Below are 19,940 nucleotides of genomic sequence, written 5' to 3'. Positions count from 1 at the left end.
CTAAGTGAAATTTATTATTTACTGCGCTATTCCAAGTAGACTGCCATTTACCCCTCAGCTTAGAACGTGCCAACTTAGTCATGTAATCTTTAAAGGGTATACAGTCGTACCCCGTTAATATGATCCCCGTTAATATGGAAGACCCGAATTATGGACAGCTTTTCTAGCGACGAAACGTTTTCAATGTATTTATGCCTTGCTAATATAGAAACTCGCTGTCTGGACAATGGACAGGGAAAGGATGCACACGGCCCACTTGGGCCCATGTAATTTTGTCTCGGTATTATGGACAGTGCTTGAAAAAAAGCAGATGACTTCGAATGCAAGTTAAAGAAGGGCACGCCGCCCAAGAACGTACGTGACAGCCGATACGGCCGGGTGCCTGAACAAGTCCGGTGGGGTTGGAAAGAACCAAAGCGTGCGGGTCGCCGTTTTGGGGGGGAGGGGGGAGCGCAACAGCGGAGAGGAAGCAAAGCAGCAATGGGGGCTAGTTGGTTTACCATTTCAAGAATTTTTGCGCTACGATACACACAGATACACAAGAAAGCAGGAACAACGTACACAGGACAAGCGTGCTTGTCCTGTGTACATTGTTCCTGCTTTCTTGTGTGTATCATAGCGCAAAACTTCTTGAAGCGGAAAGGAACGTACACAGCAAACCGAGGGTCGGCGTAAGAAAGACCCCGAAAGGAGGCAACCAGGAGGTTTCTGGGTGCAGTGGCAGTGCCGTCGCAGTCGGGAAAACAGAAACATGTGGTTGCAATAAATTCTGCTGAACGTGAACAGAGAGGCCGATAAGAGCGTAAGAAATGACAGGAAGAAAGACAAGTGCCTACAGTGGCGGCGGGAACTGAAGTTTTCTTTCCCAAAGCACAGTATGCGTTCCATGAAGTCGTTAACGCTTTTCGGCGAGAAGTAAGACACTCACAAAGTAGGGTGACAAAAGAAAGGCGATGTACGAGCACGCAACCGAGACCGGGCGTCCCGTCCTGGATGCGCTTCCCTCTTATGCTCCTGGTTTTCGTCCCTGTTGCGCTGCCGAACTGCCACGTTTTGCACCTCAGACGGTCCGCATGTCGGCTTTGCTTTAAGTCAGCGATGCGGCCTTGACAATGTCTGAGCGCTTTGTAGTCGGCTAGCCGTCATTCTAAACTGTATTTTAGCTTGCAGTGTTTGTTTTATAGAAACACATAGAAACGGCGCCAAGAAGACAGGATGTTCGATAGCCCTCTGCATAGCAGCTTGCCAACTTGCCAACTCTCGCTTCCTTACGGAAACAGTACAAGGCAAAAAAGAGAGAATCAGAAGAACGGAAAGGCCGAAAGGTTAACTAGGCAAGAAAGTGCAAAGCATCAGGAGCCTGTAACCCTCGACTTGAGTCTGGAATTTCGCATGGCGGGAGTTAAATGCAAAAGAATAGAGCTGAACGTAGGCGTGAAGCAAGCAATCTGTGAATACAAGCGGCAAAAGCCATCTTAGTCAATCCAAGCCCTGAGGGACTAGTATCGACAGCTCGGCTGTTTCCTCGCCTCAGAAGAATCTCAAGCAGCTACTTAGCGGCTACTTTGCTCAGTGACGAGGCCATTTCGGAAGTGGCGGTGAGTAGAGAATCGGATGCTGATTCATCAGCCAGTGAGGAGTTCATGCTCGAAACTTCGACCAACACAAAGACCACCATCACGCGTGTCATGGTACGCGAGTCTCTTCAGACTGCACAATTTTTCGAAGACAGCAATGATAAGAATAATGCACTCAAAATTGCCGGTGTTCTGTCAAATTCTGAGTCCAGTTCACACCGTTATCTACAAAAGCAGTCATTATTTACAATTCTTTTTTCTCGATAAAATCCTTTTCGTTTTTATTCATGACTCGTTATTATGGATGACTCTCTTTATGGACAGTTTTGGTCGGAAACCAAAGTGTCCATAAAGAGAGTCATCCATTTCGACTGTATTTGCTTTCTTGGTCTGCTTGTCTCGGGCTTGAGCACCACATACTCATTGCCTTTGATCCTGACCCGGCTTAAGACCCAGAAGAATTTGATGCTTAGTCCCTGGGCAGTGGCACTAGTAACGCGTATGATGTCTCCAAGTAGTGGGGTAAGTGCATTCCTGGAATGAAGAGCTGGAGGTACGCTAAGAGAATCTTGGTATACAATACTGTTTGTAATGTCCTCATTTAGTATTTTTTTCTACAGTGACAGAGATGGCATAACATTCAGCAGTGAAAATGATTGTGCACTATGGTAATCTTTCTCGTACCACTGCACTCCAAACATGATCAGCTGTTTTTGAACTGTCGGTATAAAAGTTAATAAGTTGTATCTTTCCTGGAGTTCTAGGAATTATTAAAAACGTTTTGACAGATTTTGAAATGTATTACCAACTAGCCGGCACCTCAACGCTTGTTTTGACCGAGTTTATGCTTTATGAAACTGTGTGAGAATGAGGTCACAGACTGAAGGGATATTCTACAATGGTGGTAGTAAGCTATGCCTTTGGGCAATGCCAAGTAAAGGATCCAGTATGGCGGGGCCTTGACACATCTGTCCGAACCGCAGGAGCAGCGGCTTGGTGGCTCGAGCTTTGCTAGTAAATATTGTTCTGGAAGAACACTTTGTTACGAGTGAATTGCAGATGTGTTTTGGTAGTGATCCGATTTTGAGGATATACGTGCAAGTAAATGCGATTCTTCTACCTTCAAGAGAGGATTAATGTTTCCACGAGTAAGATTGGCATGGGGGATGCCCTGTACGCTCTGCATGAAAAATGTAGTCCTGAGTTATGCAGTGGATCTAATTTTTTCAGGTATGGACAGTCTCGCTGAACGATACGCTATGCATCCATAGTCTAAGGAAGAGCGTATTAGACAGCGGTAGATGTGTGGTAGGCATATCCTGTCAGATCCCCAGTGTTTTCTTGAGAGCACTTTCAATATGCTCAGAGATTGCGAGGCTTTTTTTTTTTTTTTTTTTTAGGTTATGTGTGGAAGGAAAGTGAGCTTTTTGTCAAACGTTGCGCCCAAAACTTTATGCTTTTTTTTTTATATAGATAATAGAGTTCTGTTTAGGTATAGAGTGGGGCCAATCTGCAGGTATCTTCTAAGTGAGAAAAGCACAGCTGCTGCTTTCTGTGGAAAAAACCTAAATCAATTTCTGTCCGCTCAAATCGCTAGTTTGTTTAGTGTCAGCTGTATCTGCTTCTTGCATCCTGATAAGCTCGAGGATGTACATGCGATTTGTGGATCGTCAAGTGTACTGAATACATGATAGATTTTGGGATTATTTAGCCAATGAAATTAATTTTTATAACAGACCGTGTCTGATTTAGAATACATCACTGAGGTGCCCCATTCTCTTACATGAAGTGCCTCAAGAGTGTTGAGCCCAACCAGACATGAAATGAGCACCCTGAAAGGAATTATTTCAAACAGGTTTAGCGTCATGCTGCAGATGCCTAGGTCTGCTAGGTCACGAAGAATCCCCAACCTCCATGTGATGTCATAACCTTTTTCCATGTCAAAGAAAACTGCCAGGCAGTTTTAGGAACGAAAGCTTCCCGCACTGTAATTTCAAGATGAACAAGATGGTCAGCTGTGCAGCATGCTTCCCTAAATATGCACTGGTAGACATTAAAAGTGTATGAGGTTCAAGAACAAACATTAACCTAATATTCAGACCACTTTAGAAAGACCTGGCAAGACAAGTGAGTGCTATGGACATATAACTACCAGTTTCAGGAATGGTATTGGCCTCGAGATCGAGCAGAGTCACAACCTTGCGGCTCAGTGGCGAAACCTACTCAGTGTGGATGCGTTTTCGCGTCGTGTGCCAGCCCGCAGTGATTTACGCGCGCACATGCGGCGTGTACAAGAGCGTTTTTGTTTGTTTCACGGTTCCTGTGAGCGTTTGCTTACCTATATGCCTCTTGCAACATAAATATGAACAGTCTATAACCCCACGCTTTAATAAAAAAAATATATATTTGTCCGTGTCGAGCATGTCATGCTTGGATAAGGACATCATCCATCACGGTCTTCGGCGCTTGAGATCCTTTGACATGCAATGTCTCAAACGAAGTGGTACTGTCGTTGCCGCCGTTTCAAAGCAAAACAGGTCGTTGCCGTCAACAAAAGTTAATGCAAACGCTCAGAAATCGCATATTCCCGTTTCTGTTTAGAATACCGCAGCTACTAAAACATATGCCACTGCAGACTGCTTCATATAGTAGAATGCAGTTTGAACAGACCACTCTATGCCTACTATGCCATCTCTATGCACGATAAAGTTGTGTCAGTACTTTTTTTTTTGCTTTTAAACTTCTGTCGCGGTGGCTCAATGGTAAGGGCGCTCGACTGCTGATTTCGAGAACGGGGGATTCAATCACAATTGTTTCGAAAGGCGTTCCTCTGCTGTGGGATTTGACTGCACAATAAACAATCCCACTTGGTAAATGTGGTGTCAATAATGAAAAAAAAAAAACGACACCAAAACCAGCACCTGCAATCATCCATCATAGCCGATGCTGCTTTCATGCATTAAACACGGGCCAATATGCATTTCTTTTCTTTTTGTTGTTGAAGGCTTCTGTGCATCCGTAAAAGTTTTAGTGAGCACATTTTGCTTTAGAGAAATGCTCGAATGTTTGGGAAACATATTCCCTGAACCTAATTGTTACCCTAAATATTACATAATACACCTAGATTAATGTACTTTACTGGTGGCCTATTATAATCATTATAATCCCTTTTCGTCCAAGTGCTATCTTCCGACAAAACTAGTCATTTCTGACAAGGGGAGTAAAACAGCTTCATGCGGGCTTCATTTTTATAGTCGCATGATAAGATGACCTCCATTTCTTTCGGAATAGTTTTATATCCGGCATCTGTTTTGGAAGCAACCCTAATATTTTACTTCGTATAAGATTTAGTCACTGCTAAATAATTAGTGGTAAAGAAATTTTCAGCCTGTAAAATTGCTTCCCAGAACATGACAGTGCCCATGCGCAGTTTATAACGATGTCTTTGCAGCAAGTAATTCATAGCAATTTAACGTTACTGAAAATTAATCGCTGATTACTGTAAATTCTGTCAAGTGTGTAAAAGTTCTCTCACACGGTGAAATTTATTCGCATTGCAAAACAAAATAATTACACTACTAATTTAGTTATATATTAACATCACACATATCAGAAATCCCTTATACTTTCCTCGGTTTCAGGAAATCATTTAGTTAGTGGCGCATGCAGTAATACACTATCACGTTCTATGACAGTGGCCGCAAAAAGCATCTCGGCAAATTCAATCCACTCAGCGCTGTACACGTGAACAATCAGCTTTCCTGTGCGGCGAGGTTTCCTGTATATAGTGTCGGCGTGATCTCATTTTTGGGGAATACTTGTGCGTGGTTGTCTAGGCCAGAGTTGGTGTGCTCTCAGTCTAAAGCAACTCGCCATGCAGTGCGCTGCCAATGCTACATTTAACCTGCTTAATCCTCGAGTCAATTACGATATAATGAACCAGGCTTTCTCGATTCAATCTAAAGTACTGCAGGTCAGAGCACGAACCTTGTATCTGTGTGGGCTTGACACTAGATTCGCCGGTCTCACTCTCATGAGACACGCGCAAACTGTTTAAAACTCGATAAGAAAAACAAAGCTGTCATTAGGCAGGCCCAAGCATTAGGTGCTGAGCGAGGTACAGTGCAAGAAACATGCAAAGTAAATCTAGAAGACTGGTGGTTGCGTGCTTTGTTTTCCTAAAATCCGCTCTTCTTCTGCTGCATTGGCGAAATCCTTGGATTTTGTTCTGCAATATAGCAGAAATACTGCAGAAGACACGTTTTCGTCGCCAATAAACCCGCCGTAAACTCGGAAGCAGACCTACGCAGCGTGCGTTTCTGCGAGCGCCGCCGGCTGCCGATCCACACTACCGGAGTGATGGTGGAGCCACCTGTAGGTCGATCTCGCGGCGAATAATAACTGCTTTCTTTCAAGCCTCGGGTAGCTTTCCTGATACCCATATTTTGTTGAAAAACTTTAAAAGTGCCTCTACTGCAGGTTCTGAAAGATGTGCTAGCCATCTCATAATAAATTTCATCAGGGCCAGGTGCAGTTTGCTTACCAGCAGACAGTACTCTATGGATTTTTTGTAGGGTAATTAAACCATTGCAAGTATCATTCATTGGCGCTTCAGAAACACATCTGTATAGTGTAGGGAACTAGAAGCCCGAGAGAAATGCTTTCCTAGTATGTATATACTTGTTCGCTGCTACTAATCTGTCTACCAGGGGCTGGGAGAAAAAGACTTGTGAAAGGAGATAAGTGACCATTTAGCCTACATATCTGCTCACAAAATTTTTTGAACAGGATTGAACTGTTTACAGATGATACAATCTTCTGTCACGACTTTTTTTTCCAGCTGTGCGGTGTATTTACTTGGCATTAGCTTTCACTTTTTTAACTTTGAGGTTTATATAGGTTGGGTACTGCCTGAAAATCCTCCAGGTTTTATTTTGTTAATTTTTTGCCTCTCTACATTCCTATCTGTGTCAAAGTATGCGGCCCTGTTGTAACACTCCCAAGTTTTGAGGAATGGCTAACTGCGCAGCAGCAATAATATAGGAGATAAATACTTTGGTTAGTTCGTCGATAGATTTTATCAAGACTTGCTTTAGCCCAGAACAGTTCCCAACTGGCTAAATGGAGCTTCCAGTGGCATGGTTCTGTCGGAGTTACTGATGGTGATAATATGTTATTAATAACAGGTAGATGATGCTTCCATATGGACTCAAAAAATCCTAGTTGAAATCCATAAAAATGGCAAACTAAAAGACAGGTCTCAAAAGCTCATTTTTCAGGCGCTCGGAGAGCAGTAAATTTTCTTGCCTGCATTCAGTAGGAAGATATTGTTGCATAGGATGATATCTGCTTAAATACGACCTCTAGAGTCCGTGTGTTCACTCCACTAAAAAAAAGGAGTGCACAGTTGCGGCTCTGGTAATTGTACTAAATGTTTTTCTAAATCGTTATATGTTATTGTTAAACGGGGTTTAAGGTAAAAAGAACATATTGTTATAGTGTTAAAGTGGAGTACACTGACTGCAATAGCTTCATATTTTCTTTTTAATCTGTCTTCACAAGTTGCAAGACCATTCTGCCCAACAACAGCAACCCCACAGGAGTCTGTTTGCATGCTGTTGGTCACAGTGAAAAACCCATTTCCTTAAAATTTTCTGTTGCTGTAGTCCAGAGCAGCAAGCAACTGGGGAAAAGAAGTTTAATAGGTCTATTACATTAGTGTAGAATGAGAGGAAGAAGGCGACTACACAGTATAAAAGAAGACTAAATGAGGGCTGAGGGGGAGCCTAAGTTAGCAAGCCAAATCAACGTTTTGACAAGGGGACTTGTCTTCGTCTGGACAGCATGATCATCACTGGCAGGGGTTATATACGCTTTTGCTTCTGAAGAAGAAGAGGTAGGAGCACGGCAAGGAATGAAAGAATGTTTCCTCGGGTATGAATTTCTATGAACCTGGAACCAGCGGTCCCATCACCTGAAAAACAAAAAAAAAGGTGGCAAGAGCAGGGAAAACTAGAATGTCAGGCAGATGGTGAGTCAGCATCTGAAGCAGGTTCAGTGCTGGAAGGTGTTTCTTAGAAGAGGACAGGCATTCCAAAAGGACCTGATAAGAAATACGGCTGCAGGGGAATACTTGTCAAGAGCCTTCCAGAAGTAGTTAAATACCAGCATAGGTTAAGAATTTCAGACAAAAATTAAAATAAGAAAGGAAGGCAAACTGAAAAAAAAAAAAAAAGGACAGTAACAAATCAGAGTAAGCCATACCTGCCAAGCCGGGCATTATCAGAAGAGAAGAATTCAGGGGGGAAAAAAACTAAGAAAAAAGGAAACGTTTAGAAAAACACATGGAGCTTGTACTATTAGAGGTACATATGCTGTGAATAAATTGTACAATTCATGCTGCATGTGACTGTCTCCCCAACTAATTACGGCACAGAAGGAATATACTTCACGGATTCCAAATTTTCCTTTCGAGATAATTCCTGTTGGTTGCAATGCTCTAAATTTCTTGAGTAGAAACTCTTTCCTGCCGTTTCTGTCCCTTGAAAATTTAAAGCCTGACTGGAATAATTTAATTTCATTAAAATTATGGCCATTCTCATTAAAGTGCAGGAAAACTGCTTTTGGGAGGTTTCTGTCTGTGTTTGCCCGATGGCCATTTAACCTTATGCTCATTGATTGCCCTGCCTCTCCGATGTATTGCTTATGCTTATAAGGAGCATTCTAGAAGAATTTAAATTGCCCTTCCCTCCTCCTTATTTCATATTTTTGTCTAACATTTTTTGTCTGTGCCGGTCTTTAACCCCTTCCAGAAAGCTCTTGACAAGTATTCTCCTGCAGCTGTACAGCTTATCAGGTCCCTCAGGAGGGAAAGGTCATCCCCTTCCAAAAAGCACCAGCATCAAACCTGCTTCAGATGCTGACTCATCTAGCTCTTATTGTAGTTGCCCCTGCTGCTGCATATTATCTTATTTTTCAGAAGACTAGACCTCGAATTCCAGGTTCAAAGAAATTCCCACCCAAGGAAACATTTTCATCCTTTGCCCTGCTCCCCTCTCTCTCTCCCCTCTCCCTTGCTTTTTTTTTTTTTCGAAAACAAAAGTGCATATAAACCCTGCAAGTGATGATTGTGCTGCCAAGACGAAGACAAGTTCCCTCGATATGTTGGCTTGGCTTGTGAAGTGAGGCCCCCCTTGAACCCTTGTTCAGTTCTTTTTTATACTATTACATCAGTAGTTTTTAATAAGGCTATGACAGTTCCACTGTATGAGGAATGCCATTTTCTTAGTCTATTGAAACTATTGTTGTGGCGGAGATGTGCTCATCACATCCTCAGATAGGCTGAACATCCGTGCAGAGCGAAAGGGTGCATTTTAGTTCGGCTTCCCAGTGTGGGGAGAGGCCTTGGGGTCGGCTGACCTGAGGGTCCTAGCAGCCGGTGGTGTAGCGCTAGCTACTTTCACCTGGTCCTTGCACCAGGCTCACTGTTCATGGTGCCGCACCCTTTTGCACCACAGCGGAGAACTAAGTTAGATTTTGTGTCACAAATAGCTGCTTTCGTGCTTGCCTGTATGTTATGTTTTCAGCTACTTGCAATGTTAAAATTTTCTTCTCATTCTTCCATGCTAGGCAAGACCGTGAGTAGGCTGCATGATCGCCCTCACAGGTGCGCACAGTTTCGGCGGCATGTTCAAGTAAACACATCTGGCACAACTTTGTCTACCTCGACAACTCTGAGAGCTGTGGCCATACCTCTGACAGTTGCAGCAGTGATGTGGGCTGAGAATGTATTGCTCAAGTTTCAGTTTTAGTACCCTACTACCTCCATGGAATTGAGTAGAATGCTTTCCTGAAATGCGTGTGCTTCGTTGCTATTTCCTTGTTTTCTCTGCTTATTTTTATGCAGTATACACTGGTGACATTTTTGTCTTCTAGTCCTGCTAGGAATTCTTTGGTCAGGTATCTCAGGTCATCATCTGATGTTACTCCGCGAACAGTGTTCAAAGATCGGTGTAGGCCGATAGAAACCGAGATGTCTGCAAGAGATGCAATTGTTGACAGCTTTTCACTCTGATGTTTGAAGAGTACTTCTAGGAGGAGGTGGCCATTTGCCAGCTTTTTTATTTTGTAACCTTGACCTATGGCGTCTGTCGGAGCTTTGAAACTATGAACGGTGAGACAGTCGAGCAGTTTTTTCTGTCTTCAGAGTGAATCACACAGAAGTGAGGAAAGTTGTTTGCATTTTTTGCAAAGAATTGCAGTGTTACCTTGGTGCACCCTCTTTTTGTCAGATGGCAATCAGTTGTGAGGAAGGAAGAAGCCATGAAATGTAGTGCATCTTCGGTTATGATGCCAGCCACCCACCACAGATCCCAACATAAGAATGTGACAGGAACTTGGAAGAAAGCCCACACCACACCAGCTGTACAACCTAGCTACAACCAAATACAGGGCAACTTGTGGTAGTTACTCCACGTAAGTTTAACCCTCGCTGCCAAGAAAAAAGAAAAAACCAAGAAATGAGGAGGAGACAGAGTGATAGTGTGTGGATGGAGAGGAAACAATTTCCCCTCCAGTCGGGTCAGCTCGGAGGTGCTGTCTACGGAAAGCTGAGGACAATGTGGCATGTTGCCTCTGCTGAGGGGCCTTAAAGGTCCTAACACTCGGCATCGGTTCAACCACCAGGATCCCCTTTTCCCCAGACACGGCAGTGCCATGCACGGCTGAGCGTGGGTGCTTGGGTTCCGTGGTGTCGCACAGTACACACAAACATCTGCTTTAACAGATGCCCCCTGTGGGGTCCGGTTGGGTAAGGAGCCATCTACAGAAAGATGGCTGCCACTGGGCTCCTCACCAACGTCTGCTTGGACATTTGCCTCTGCAGGACCTTAAAAACAATACTATCCTGCATACCGTTAACATACTTTTTTTTTGCCTGTTACATTCATGAACACATGAACCCCTTAAAATGACCAAACAAAACTACTTGCTCCAAAAAGCATAGTTAATAAAAAGTGGGTGCAAATGCAACAGGCAGAGAGAAAAAGGAAGACACGGGACACACTCAATACCATGCGCAAGGAACTATGGTCAGTATCACCATGTACAAGGGACTAAATATCGATATGCAACACACAGTCTCTTGCAAATTCTACAGAATTTGTCTTCTGGCTCCAAAAGTATTACCCATTCATTAATGTTCAAAGATGTGGCCTGCCATTAATTTTGTTCTTGAATTAACAAGGTAACTGTCCTTGCTACTTTAGATGCTCTTTCCTGCACACACTGAAGTGACTGAGCACAGTGCAATAAGAGTAAGCAGCTCTTCAACAGCTGTTTGTAATGAAGATGAGACAGCCTTGTCCACACTGAATTCGTACACACACGATGAGCAGGTGAACTTCTGACAAGAACTTGAATATTTCAACGCAGTTTTCCCTCTTTTGCAAGGTTATAGTTACCAAGCCTCAGTGGATTTAATGGCATGTTTTATCAGAGCATGTTAATTGACAGCTAGATAGTGATGCTGCCCTGGCATGTTTAAATGCAGTCCATCCTTGTTGATAGCACAACTTTCAGCGCAAATAAAGAACTAGTGACCAGCTGTCAAAATAAAATACCGCAATTGTTCCGCCAATAGCATAAAAAAAAAACAAAAAAACACATACCTTCGAACGTTAATCTGAGCATGCTCTCCCAACCTGCAGTCCGGGAGCATATAAGTGTCAAGAAGCTGCTGTGTCACGAGTTCGCCCTCCTTTTGAATCCCTCTTCACAAATGCAAGAAACAGAATGGTGCCTAGAAATTAAATGCTCGTCGTTTCATATTACAGCAAAGCAACCTTTGCGACAGCTTGAAAGTTTTGCGGTTTAACGTTCTCAATAACTCGGGCTATGAGGGATACCGAGTGGAGGGTTTACTGACATCGCACAGTAGACATGAATCTTGCGTTTCACCGGCCGTGACCGCATCTGAGTACTCCGGCTCAAAAAAAGTTGGAGAGCCCGATCCCCACATCGCTTGTGCGCTCGGGGGTTCAAACGTGCGTCAAGAGCGCTGGTCAGTGGATATGCTACTGCAGTATTGGCCCTTCTAGCCAGCGTCCTCTTCATGTGCAAAAAAATTGAAGGAATGCAAGTGAGTGGCACGATCAGCTGGCTCAGCAACGTCACATTTCCCCTGTCAACTCCGGCCGCCACCAACGGGAAACATAACAGGCTACAGCGAACGGGACTATCCGACACACTCCTGACAGAAGCGCTTTTAATGGCACCACAGGTTTTAGAATTCTGACCAGAACTGTAGAGCAACACGGGAAGAAAACGCAAAAGCCACACTGGACAACAAACTTTCAAAACACCGCAGCGTCGCCTTCACACAGGCACAATACAAATCGCGCAGAAAAGAATTTAGGACTTACTGAAAAATTCGGCGACTATCTGGGCGGAACCTTTCAGGGTAATTGCATTCTGAGTTACAGTTGCTGACCCCTGCATCATAAATTAAAGCCGTGTCACAGCCTTCCTCCTGGCGTTTTACAGAGAATAAAAGCTTCGAGCGACAACGATCAACATCAACCGCTGCAGCCGCCAAATACTCTTTGGCTTGGCCCTGGCCACCGCTGCCTCCACCAATAGTAGGGCTACACTGGAAAATACGCGGCTCTATTCATCCAATGAAGCGCTGATTAAAAAAGCTGCTGATAATGCTGGCAATGCCGATGCCGATATGCGCGTAAATTTTGAGATAGATTTTATGAAAACAAATTTTGTTAAGTTACATTAAAAAATTTCAAATATACACAAATTTATAGTGTTTTGATAGTCTGTGGTACGTTGGTCTTCACCGTAACCCCAGTAACCCATCATGATAACGTTAACAATACCAGTGCCATAACGTACTACAGCAATAACTTACTAACTTACCCTATCAAACCATAATGTCGTTCAGCAGCATATTAACCAACATGGAAAAAAATGCCTCACAGATACAGCTTACTGCTCAGTACACTGCTCAGTGTGCTCGCTCGCAGGGCTCGCTTGGGCTCGCGGATAAGAGAAAGGAGGAAGATTGTTTCAACCAATCAGCGCGAACCTGTACGCTTCAGCGGGCAGTCCGTACCCCTCTCAAGGGCGATAATCGTAGGTTGGTAGCGTCAAAAGTTCGAGATGTGAAGTACGTGTGCAAGCTCTCGAAGCACGCCAGCGCCTGAGGGCGGGAAAGTGTTTCCTGAGCCAAATATGTGAAAGACCAGGAGAAGAAAGGCCTACCAGCAGCCAACTCTGCCAAGAGTGAAAGGACATTTTATGTGGGCGGTGCCGCCGACGTTTGTTAGGCAAGCAGGTAGACATGCTTTGAAAACAGTGCTGACAGCCTGTATTGCCTGTATTCCATAAAAATGCCTATCTCCGACGAAGCATCTGTTCCTGTCGTGTCATACCGGCAGAAATATCGCAACCTGAAACGCAAGCTGAAGTTCCTCCTATACGAAAATGAATGCTTCCAGGAAGAACTACGCAAGGCTCAACGAAAGCTGCTCAAAGTGACGCGCGACAAAAGCTTTCTCCTGGACCAAATCCTTCAGTACGAATCGATCGACTCGTCGTCGAGTGACTCAGACGCTACCGTCTCGAGTGACAGCGACTCGGAGCTTCGTGTTGAACCGCCGCCACCTCCGTTCACTGTCATGAAGAAGAAAAAGCCAACTGTAACTCCAGTTGAAAGTGTGAACGTGCACCATCTTCCCGTGGCCAGCGTATCAGCTGCAGCTGTGCCCAGTGCTGCTTCGTCGTGTTCCATACCCATAAAGACTGAGATTGCACCGCTGGCGGGCAGCAACGTTTCCGCTGCCTTGAGTGTCCTGCCTACTTTGGCAGCCAAGTCAACCGTTCTGATGCCCTCCAGTGCGTCGCTGAACCCTACGACCGAAAAGAAAAAGAAAGTAGCCAGGACATCGAAACCTCCGCTAGCGACTGTATCTGCTCCGCCGCAACAAACCTCAAAGCCGCTGTTGGCCGCCAGCGTCACGAAGAGGGTGGTGGAAGTGGTCGACGCATTGTCTGTGAGCCGCCTAGACGGCCACATGACGTCGGAGGAGGTGGAAAGGCACTTGGAAGCAAGGCAGGCGCTGCGCGACCTACTCCCCGAGAAGGCGCCGCTTACGGTGCCTGCCGAGCTCTTCAGCAATGAACCACCGGCAGACCTACTGGACAGTGGGCCGCCCTTGCTTGCAGTCGCCTCATCAGTCATGGCCTCTGCTGACGCCGAAGCTGACGAAGACGAACTCATCACGGGAATTCCGGATTAATCCTTGCATCTTACGCTGGTACTGCAAGAGCACATAACGCAGTGCTCGTTTTTTTTTTTTTTTTTTTTTTTATCCGAATTAAGCTTCAGTACATTCTGTACAAATTTTTAATTCCAGTCCATTCTTGCCTGGACACCTCATGCAGCTTGTAAAAGTTCAGTCTAGGAGATTTGAGTTGTATGGATTGAAACTTTTTAAATAGCCTTGCCAGAATTGCTGTTCACCCTAGGTGCAACACAGATTTCTAGAACATTTTTCTAGCCAGAAGTGTTGGTGGTGTATTGTAGTAGATAATGGCCAACTGCAATGAAATTTTACTTCAGCTACACTGCCTGTTATCATTTTGATTGTTACAAGCGTATAACAGCTTGTGTAGCAAAGTTGGGCAGTTTACCGAATGTGATGTGTAAACGGGCGTTCGAGAACGGTTATCAAGCTGGTCTATTTTGGAGGAACAGGCTTTGGGCGGCATGCATTAAAAAGTTACAGGCTTAAACGCGGCTTGGAGGTCTTGCGTTTGTTAGAATGGCAAAGCTTTTATTTTTTAGAATGGCAAAGCTGTTATAATTTCTTCCACCATTACCTTGGCGAAATGCTTTTACCATTGGTGGAATGAATGTGCACGGCAGACTGGAATGCACGCGTTGCATGCAGATAAGAAGTACAGAAAACATAGGGCAAAACAAATGGTAGTCCATGTTGGCGTTAGTTCGCAGAGCTTTAATTCATTAGATCAGAGTTCACGTTGCACGCAATAACCAAATATAACATTTGCCCACTTTCTGAGGTTTTTACGAGCAACAGAAAGCAGCCAAAAATGCCTCAACAGCGTCGGACAGTCCAGTTGCACCCCTTAATTCCTACATCATTTCTGGCTCTTAGTAATGGCGGCCCTTTTTCCCGTTTCAGTTCCGAAAGCAATTATTTTCGCGAGCGATTCCCGAAGCACTCTCTTCAGTTATGAATGCCATATTTTGTTTGTAGTACTCTCAGCTGAGGTACTATTAAAAAATGCTCCTTTTACACTGCAAAAAATTTCATTGCAGTTGGTCTTTAAGATCAGGCTCTTGACTTTACTTCCTATTGTCAGGACACATACTAAATTAGTAAAAAAGTCTTCAGGCCAGATGTTATGCTTTTAAACCTGTCGTGAGAGCCCTTACAGACTCCTAAGGGGATGGGCAAGGGCTCAGAAGGTCTAGTGGGACATAGAAGAAAGCGAAAAATGTTGAGTGGCAGCTGTGACCAGTGTGTTGTATATTTCTTTGTGACCTGTGAAAATTGTGGGCTAAGGCTGGCTAGTTCTGTGCAATGTCACTGCACAGCATGCAGTGCAAATCTTGTCCCTAATAAGCAACAGTGAGCCTTGGCATTCTTGCTTCATGCTGTGAATGTTATGAATGAAATCTTGGTCTAACCTGCTAACCTGTGCATGCTTTGCGGTAGCCATATCGTGTAGGTTTTGAAGGGTGCCTTGGACAAAACACTCTGGGCCTTATTGTTGCATCTCAAGCTTGCGCTGGTATGCAAGTCATCATGTCTTGTGTTTGCTGTAGACATAAGTCATTGAGTGTTTTGGCTAAGCTGTGCTTAAAGTGTCTAATAAGGTATTTTATGCAAGTTTTTTCTTTCTTTCAGATATTGCCAACACCAGGAGGATGAGGAGGAGGTGGTTGCTAGTAGCTGGCCTTTCTCTCCTGGCATTGCCTGGTTCAAACAGGCATTCATTGTGGACATCACAGATCACATTTGAATTGTACCATTACTTAAGCACGCTTGATGATATTGACAGGAGTGAACCGCAGTGGAGGCAACTTGGGTTAATAATTAAGCTTGTGTTCTATTCAGCCTGCTAATCAGCCTGCTTGCCTACACTGCCCACCTGCCAGCCCAACCGAGCACCCAGTATTGCTGAATGTCACCAGTTGTCCTCAAGGAACTTGAAAAGTAGCCGAGCTAACCCTCTTCTCTTTGCCCAGGGCTGTCGGATACACTTTGTAGTTTGTGCTGTTGTGGTGACACTCTGCACTCTGACAGAGTGGTGGTGACACTCTGATAGAGGAAACATTGTGAAACATTGCAATGTGAAGGCAGTTCTGGCGGTCTCAACACACATATTGAAAGAACATTAATTTGAGGAGCTAAACATCAACATGCAATGAACACTGTCATTGTGGGACTGGTAGTGTGTGCGTTACATTGAGTTGATCAGCCTTAGTTTAAGGCCTGATGGGAAAGGCAATACCTCGCACTATAGCAAGTCAGATGCCATGGTGGAGGGGATGTAAACTCTATCTGTTCGGCTTGCGCTCTGGCCCCAGACTCATGTTGCCTTGAAGTGGTCTCTGTGAAGGATGACGCATGCATCATCTAAGGGTAATGATCGCACTGACTTCTAAAGTTCTTGCCTTGTTAAATGGAGATGTTGCGTTTCTGATACCACATAGGATTTTGTGTTGTGACACTTTGTGGATGTTATCTGGCAGAGTGCCACTCTTGTTAAAACAGCTGTTTGTGGCAGTGTTTGTCAGAAAGCACAAAGCCATCTTTAAAGATGTACAAGTGATTTGTGTACCTCCTTCCTTTCCAAATGTGCCAGGTCTGAAGAGTTGCTTTTGAAACAGGTGTGCTGTTACGTTAAAACAGCGCTAGAAACATGAACAGATAGCAAGACAAACACAATTCCTACGTTTTATGTGGATGTGATAGATGTTTAAATGGCAATGCAGGCTCCTATATGACACTGGCAGCTCTACTTGCTGTTCACTTCTGTTAGTCATTTTTCTTTAATGTAGACCATTTTGTAATATGCAGTTTTATTTTTGCGTCAAAGGCCTACTTGTGAAAACTGAGTGCGTCATATTGCACTAACTGTTCAGCAACAGTAGCTGTATGTTGCGCTCGCTGTGTGTGGGTTGTATATGTGACATAGTGTGTAGCTAGCAAGGGGCAGTAGTAGCAGCAGCGGCTTTCTAGACTCCTTTATTTTGGCTAGTTGGATGGCAGTTAGTCTGTGGTCAAACAGTGCAAAAAATACATGGATCATGACAAGAACAAGACGGTACATGTGCAATGCTTGCATCTCCATGTTCTTTTCTTTGTCCGTGTCTTTTCTGTATTGTTTAATTGACTGAGCTACCAACAAACATGGACATTTAGTTAGAAGCAAGAATAGGCACTCGTGGAAAAATTTTGTTGGTTGTTGTTGGTGGTCACTTAGTGATCACAGACTGTATGTACGAGGGGGTTTAGGAGGGAATGTGGAGCAGAAGTTTCAAAATTTGACGAATGGTACTGTTTTTGATTATTAAGGTAAAACCCTTATATTGCTCATGAGATGAATTCCTTGTCTTCAGAACCTGTCATGGAAGCTGCAAAACTTTGAAGCTAGTTTTTAAGCTTCTAAAGTGAAACTGCACATGCTTGAAGCTATTAGTCTGTTTTTCTTTATTCAAGTGTTTTGGACTGTTTTCCTCATGTAACCCACTTAAGAAAACTGTTGTTCCAATACAGGGTAACAAATGCATTGTGTCGGAGCACTTTCTGAACTAAACCATGTGAGAAATTAATCTGCGAGCTTGTTTTTGGAACTTTGTGGATTCTTGTTAAAACTACTTTCAGCATGCAAGAGCAAAGAAGCAAAGTAAGTCTTTCATGAGGATTTTTTTATTTCACTGGCATAAATTGGCACCTGTTTTCACAGTTGAATACCAGGTTCTTTTCTAGGCTTATTGTGTAGAAATAAACTTAGGTATCTTGACACTGATAGTTTTCCTAGCTGTGTACAGTTTGAGTTATATTAGGTGCACACTTTGCCAAACTGTTGTCACGACTTGCGTAACTAAAATTTGGAAGTACCTTATGCAATGCTTTAAAAGAACCAAGATGCGCTATAAAAAGACAGCCACAGGAAAAAGCCAAGGAGACAGACAGAGCGCAAACTATCAACTGAGTTTATTTGTGTGAAAGTGCCTTATATAGTCAGAATCACAGCAAAAGAACAAGGGGAATGAGAGAGGGGGGTACAGCCAATCAACTCCTGGTCAACAACAGGTGCGCAGAAAATGGTTTTCCTTGTTATACAGTTTGACAGAAGTGTCGCTTACACATTTATCACCGTTTTCTTTTATGTGATAGGCCTCCAAAAGCTCCCGCGCTGTTTTATTTTTACTTCTTCCTAGAATCTTAATCTTTTTAAGCAAAGGCTCGCATCCACTGCAAGCAAGGCAATGAGCAGGCAAGTTTGCTCCTTCTTCATTCCGAATGGATCGGGCATGTTCCCCTGCGCGTTCATTCACGCATCGGCCTGTCTGGCCCACGTAGGCGCCTCCACACTTGAGTGGGATTTCATATACCACTCCAGTGGCACATTTTACATTTTTTTCGGCATGTTTTATGTCTCATCCACTGCCTCTAGCTCCTTGGTTCCCGGTTCTCGGGCACAAGGCTGCGAGTTTCCGTGGGGCAGAAAAAAAAAGGCATGGCGTCCCTGTTGTTTTTTCTGCCCCACAGAAACTCGCAGCCTTGTGCCCGAGAACCGGGAACCAAGGAGCTAGAGGCAGTGGATGAGACATAAAACATGCCGAAAAGTATGTAAAATGTGCCACTGGAGTGGTATATGAAATCCCACTCAAGTGTGGAGGCGCCTACGTGGGCCAGACAGGCCGATGCGTGAATGAACGCGCAGGGGAACATGCCCGATCCATTCGGAATGAAGAAGGAGCAAACTTGCCTGCTCATTGCCTTGCTTGCAGTGGATGCGAGCCTTTGCTTAAAAAGATAAAGATTCTAGGAAGAAGTAAAAATAAAACAGCGCGGGAGCTTTTGGAGGCCTATCACATAAAAGAAAACGGTGATAAATGTGTAAGCGACACTTCCGTCAAACTGTATAACAAGGAAAACCATTTTCTGCGCACCTGTTGTTGACCAGGAGTTGATTGGCTGTACCCCCCTCTCTCATTCCCCTTGTTCTTTTGCTGTGATTCTGACTATATAAGGCACTTTCACACAAATAAACTCAGTTGATAGTTTGCGCTCTGTCTGTCTCCTTGGCTTTTTCCTGTGGCTGTCTTTTTATAGCGCATCTTGGTTCCTTTAAAGCAATGCAAACATTACCGCATGCTACTGATGCGTTCACATACGAATCCAAGAAACCATCATATCTTCCATGCGGAACACGCGAGGAAATTTCAAACACCGAAGCATGCTCCGTGGATTTCGGCTTTAGCTCCTTTTAAAACTACACAAAGAATCAAACCGTTGCAAAGCAATGCTAATGTAAATAAATCGTGAAAATTTCATTCCAAGATATGTTTTAACTCCACATTCCCCCTGAATGCACTCGGAGGTCTACCTTTGTTGAGTTCTTGCTGTCAGCATACAAGCTCGTTATTTTTAGCTCTAATAAAAGAAAGTGCTTTTACTACTATTTTTAGCAGAAAATACTGCTTTTTTAATTCTTCAAGATTATGTACTTTTATTATTTTGTTACTTTTGTAACTTTTACTGTAGTTTTTAGATCTAGTACTGTATACAATGGGCTCAGTGTACTGCGACAGCCCTGTGAGGTCTTGCATTCATTTTACAAGTGTGTTGAATTGTAAGATGCCACCTTATAGCTTTCTTATGGACTTTTTTTAAGACTACAATGGTTTAGGCGGCGCTAAAGGACTCTTTGTTTGCCTTTTATAGACAGTTTTGGATGGAAAAATACCCTTTACGAGTATGAGAGTGCTGTGTACTATGTATAAGAAGCATATGGTCTCTAGATTGCATTTTACATTATTTCTTGTATAAGTTACAATATTGAGTGCTTGCACCTACTGTGTGGTATAGTGAAACTTCGCAATGATGAAATAAAGTTACACATTTTCTCTAAAAATAATTGTGGTCCCGATAATATGTTGGTGTTTTTTCGCACTGCTTTATTCGTGTCTGTTGTACTGTATGGTCACAGGGTCGGAATGGGATATGACAATGAAAATGTGATGACTGGATATAATTCTTGCATAAGGAGACAAAAATTCCAAGAGCGGCGTGGAATCTACACTGCAGA

The 19,940-nt window shown here is 43.7% G+C and overlaps 2 protein-coding genes across 5 annotated transcripts in view; one reads left to right on the top strand and one right to left on the bottom strand.

The window, feature by feature from the left end:
* mad2 (mitotic arrest deficient 2) overlaps positions 1 to 12,637 on the bottom strand; it is a 28,753-nt gene extending 16,116 nt beyond the window's left edge. Inside the window, exons 1-2 of one of the 4 annotated variants that reach the window (XM_084588004.1) lie at positions 11,999 to 12,258; positions 11,246 to 11,347 (exon numbers count right to left, since the gene is read on the bottom strand). In XM_084588004.1, the coding sequence (XP_084444130.1) occupies positions 11,246 to 11,267 (22 nt within the window). In that variant the 5' untranslated portion in view covers positions 11,268 to 11,347; positions 11,999 to 12,258. Of the gene's footprint in view, positions 1 to 11,245; positions 11,348 to 11,998; positions 12,259 to 12,503 lie in introns of those variants that run through there. The other 3 variants (XM_084588005.1, XM_084588003.1, XM_084588008.1) reach the window with 3 other exon arrangements.
* An 18-nt stretch (positions 12,638 to 12,655) lies between these two features.
* On the top strand, positions 12,656 to 17,412 carry LOC146202192 (uncharacterized). The gene is made up of 2 exons (XM_084588002.1): positions 12,656 to 13,903; positions 15,524 to 17,412. The coding sequence occupies exon 1, from the start codon at positions 12,977 to 12,979 to the stop codon at positions 13,883 to 13,885; it is 909 nt and encodes a 302-aa protein (XP_084444128.1). The 5' UTR covers positions 12,656 to 12,976; the 3' UTR covers positions 13,886 to 13,903; positions 15,524 to 17,412.
* The last annotated feature ends 2,528 nt before the right edge of the window (positions 17,413 to 19,940 follow it).

This window comes from Amblyomma maculatum, chromosome 1 (assembly GCF_055883805.1).
Source record: "Amblyomma maculatum isolate TAMU_Amacu chromosome 1, ASM5588380v1, whole genome shotgun sequence".
Classification (NCBI taxonomy): Eukaryota; Metazoa; Arthropoda; class Arachnida; order Ixodida; family Ixodidae; genus Amblyomma; species Amblyomma maculatum.
Note: the sequence above shows the minus strand (reverse complement) of the source record. Positions and strands in the feature narration are given on the sequence as shown.

Bases quoted from the DNA above. Each gene is read 5' to 3' on its own strand.
- LOC146202192 (XM_084588002.1), top strand. From the start codon at position 12,977: ATGCCTATCTCCGACGAAGCATCTGTTCCTGTCGTGTCATACCGGCAG.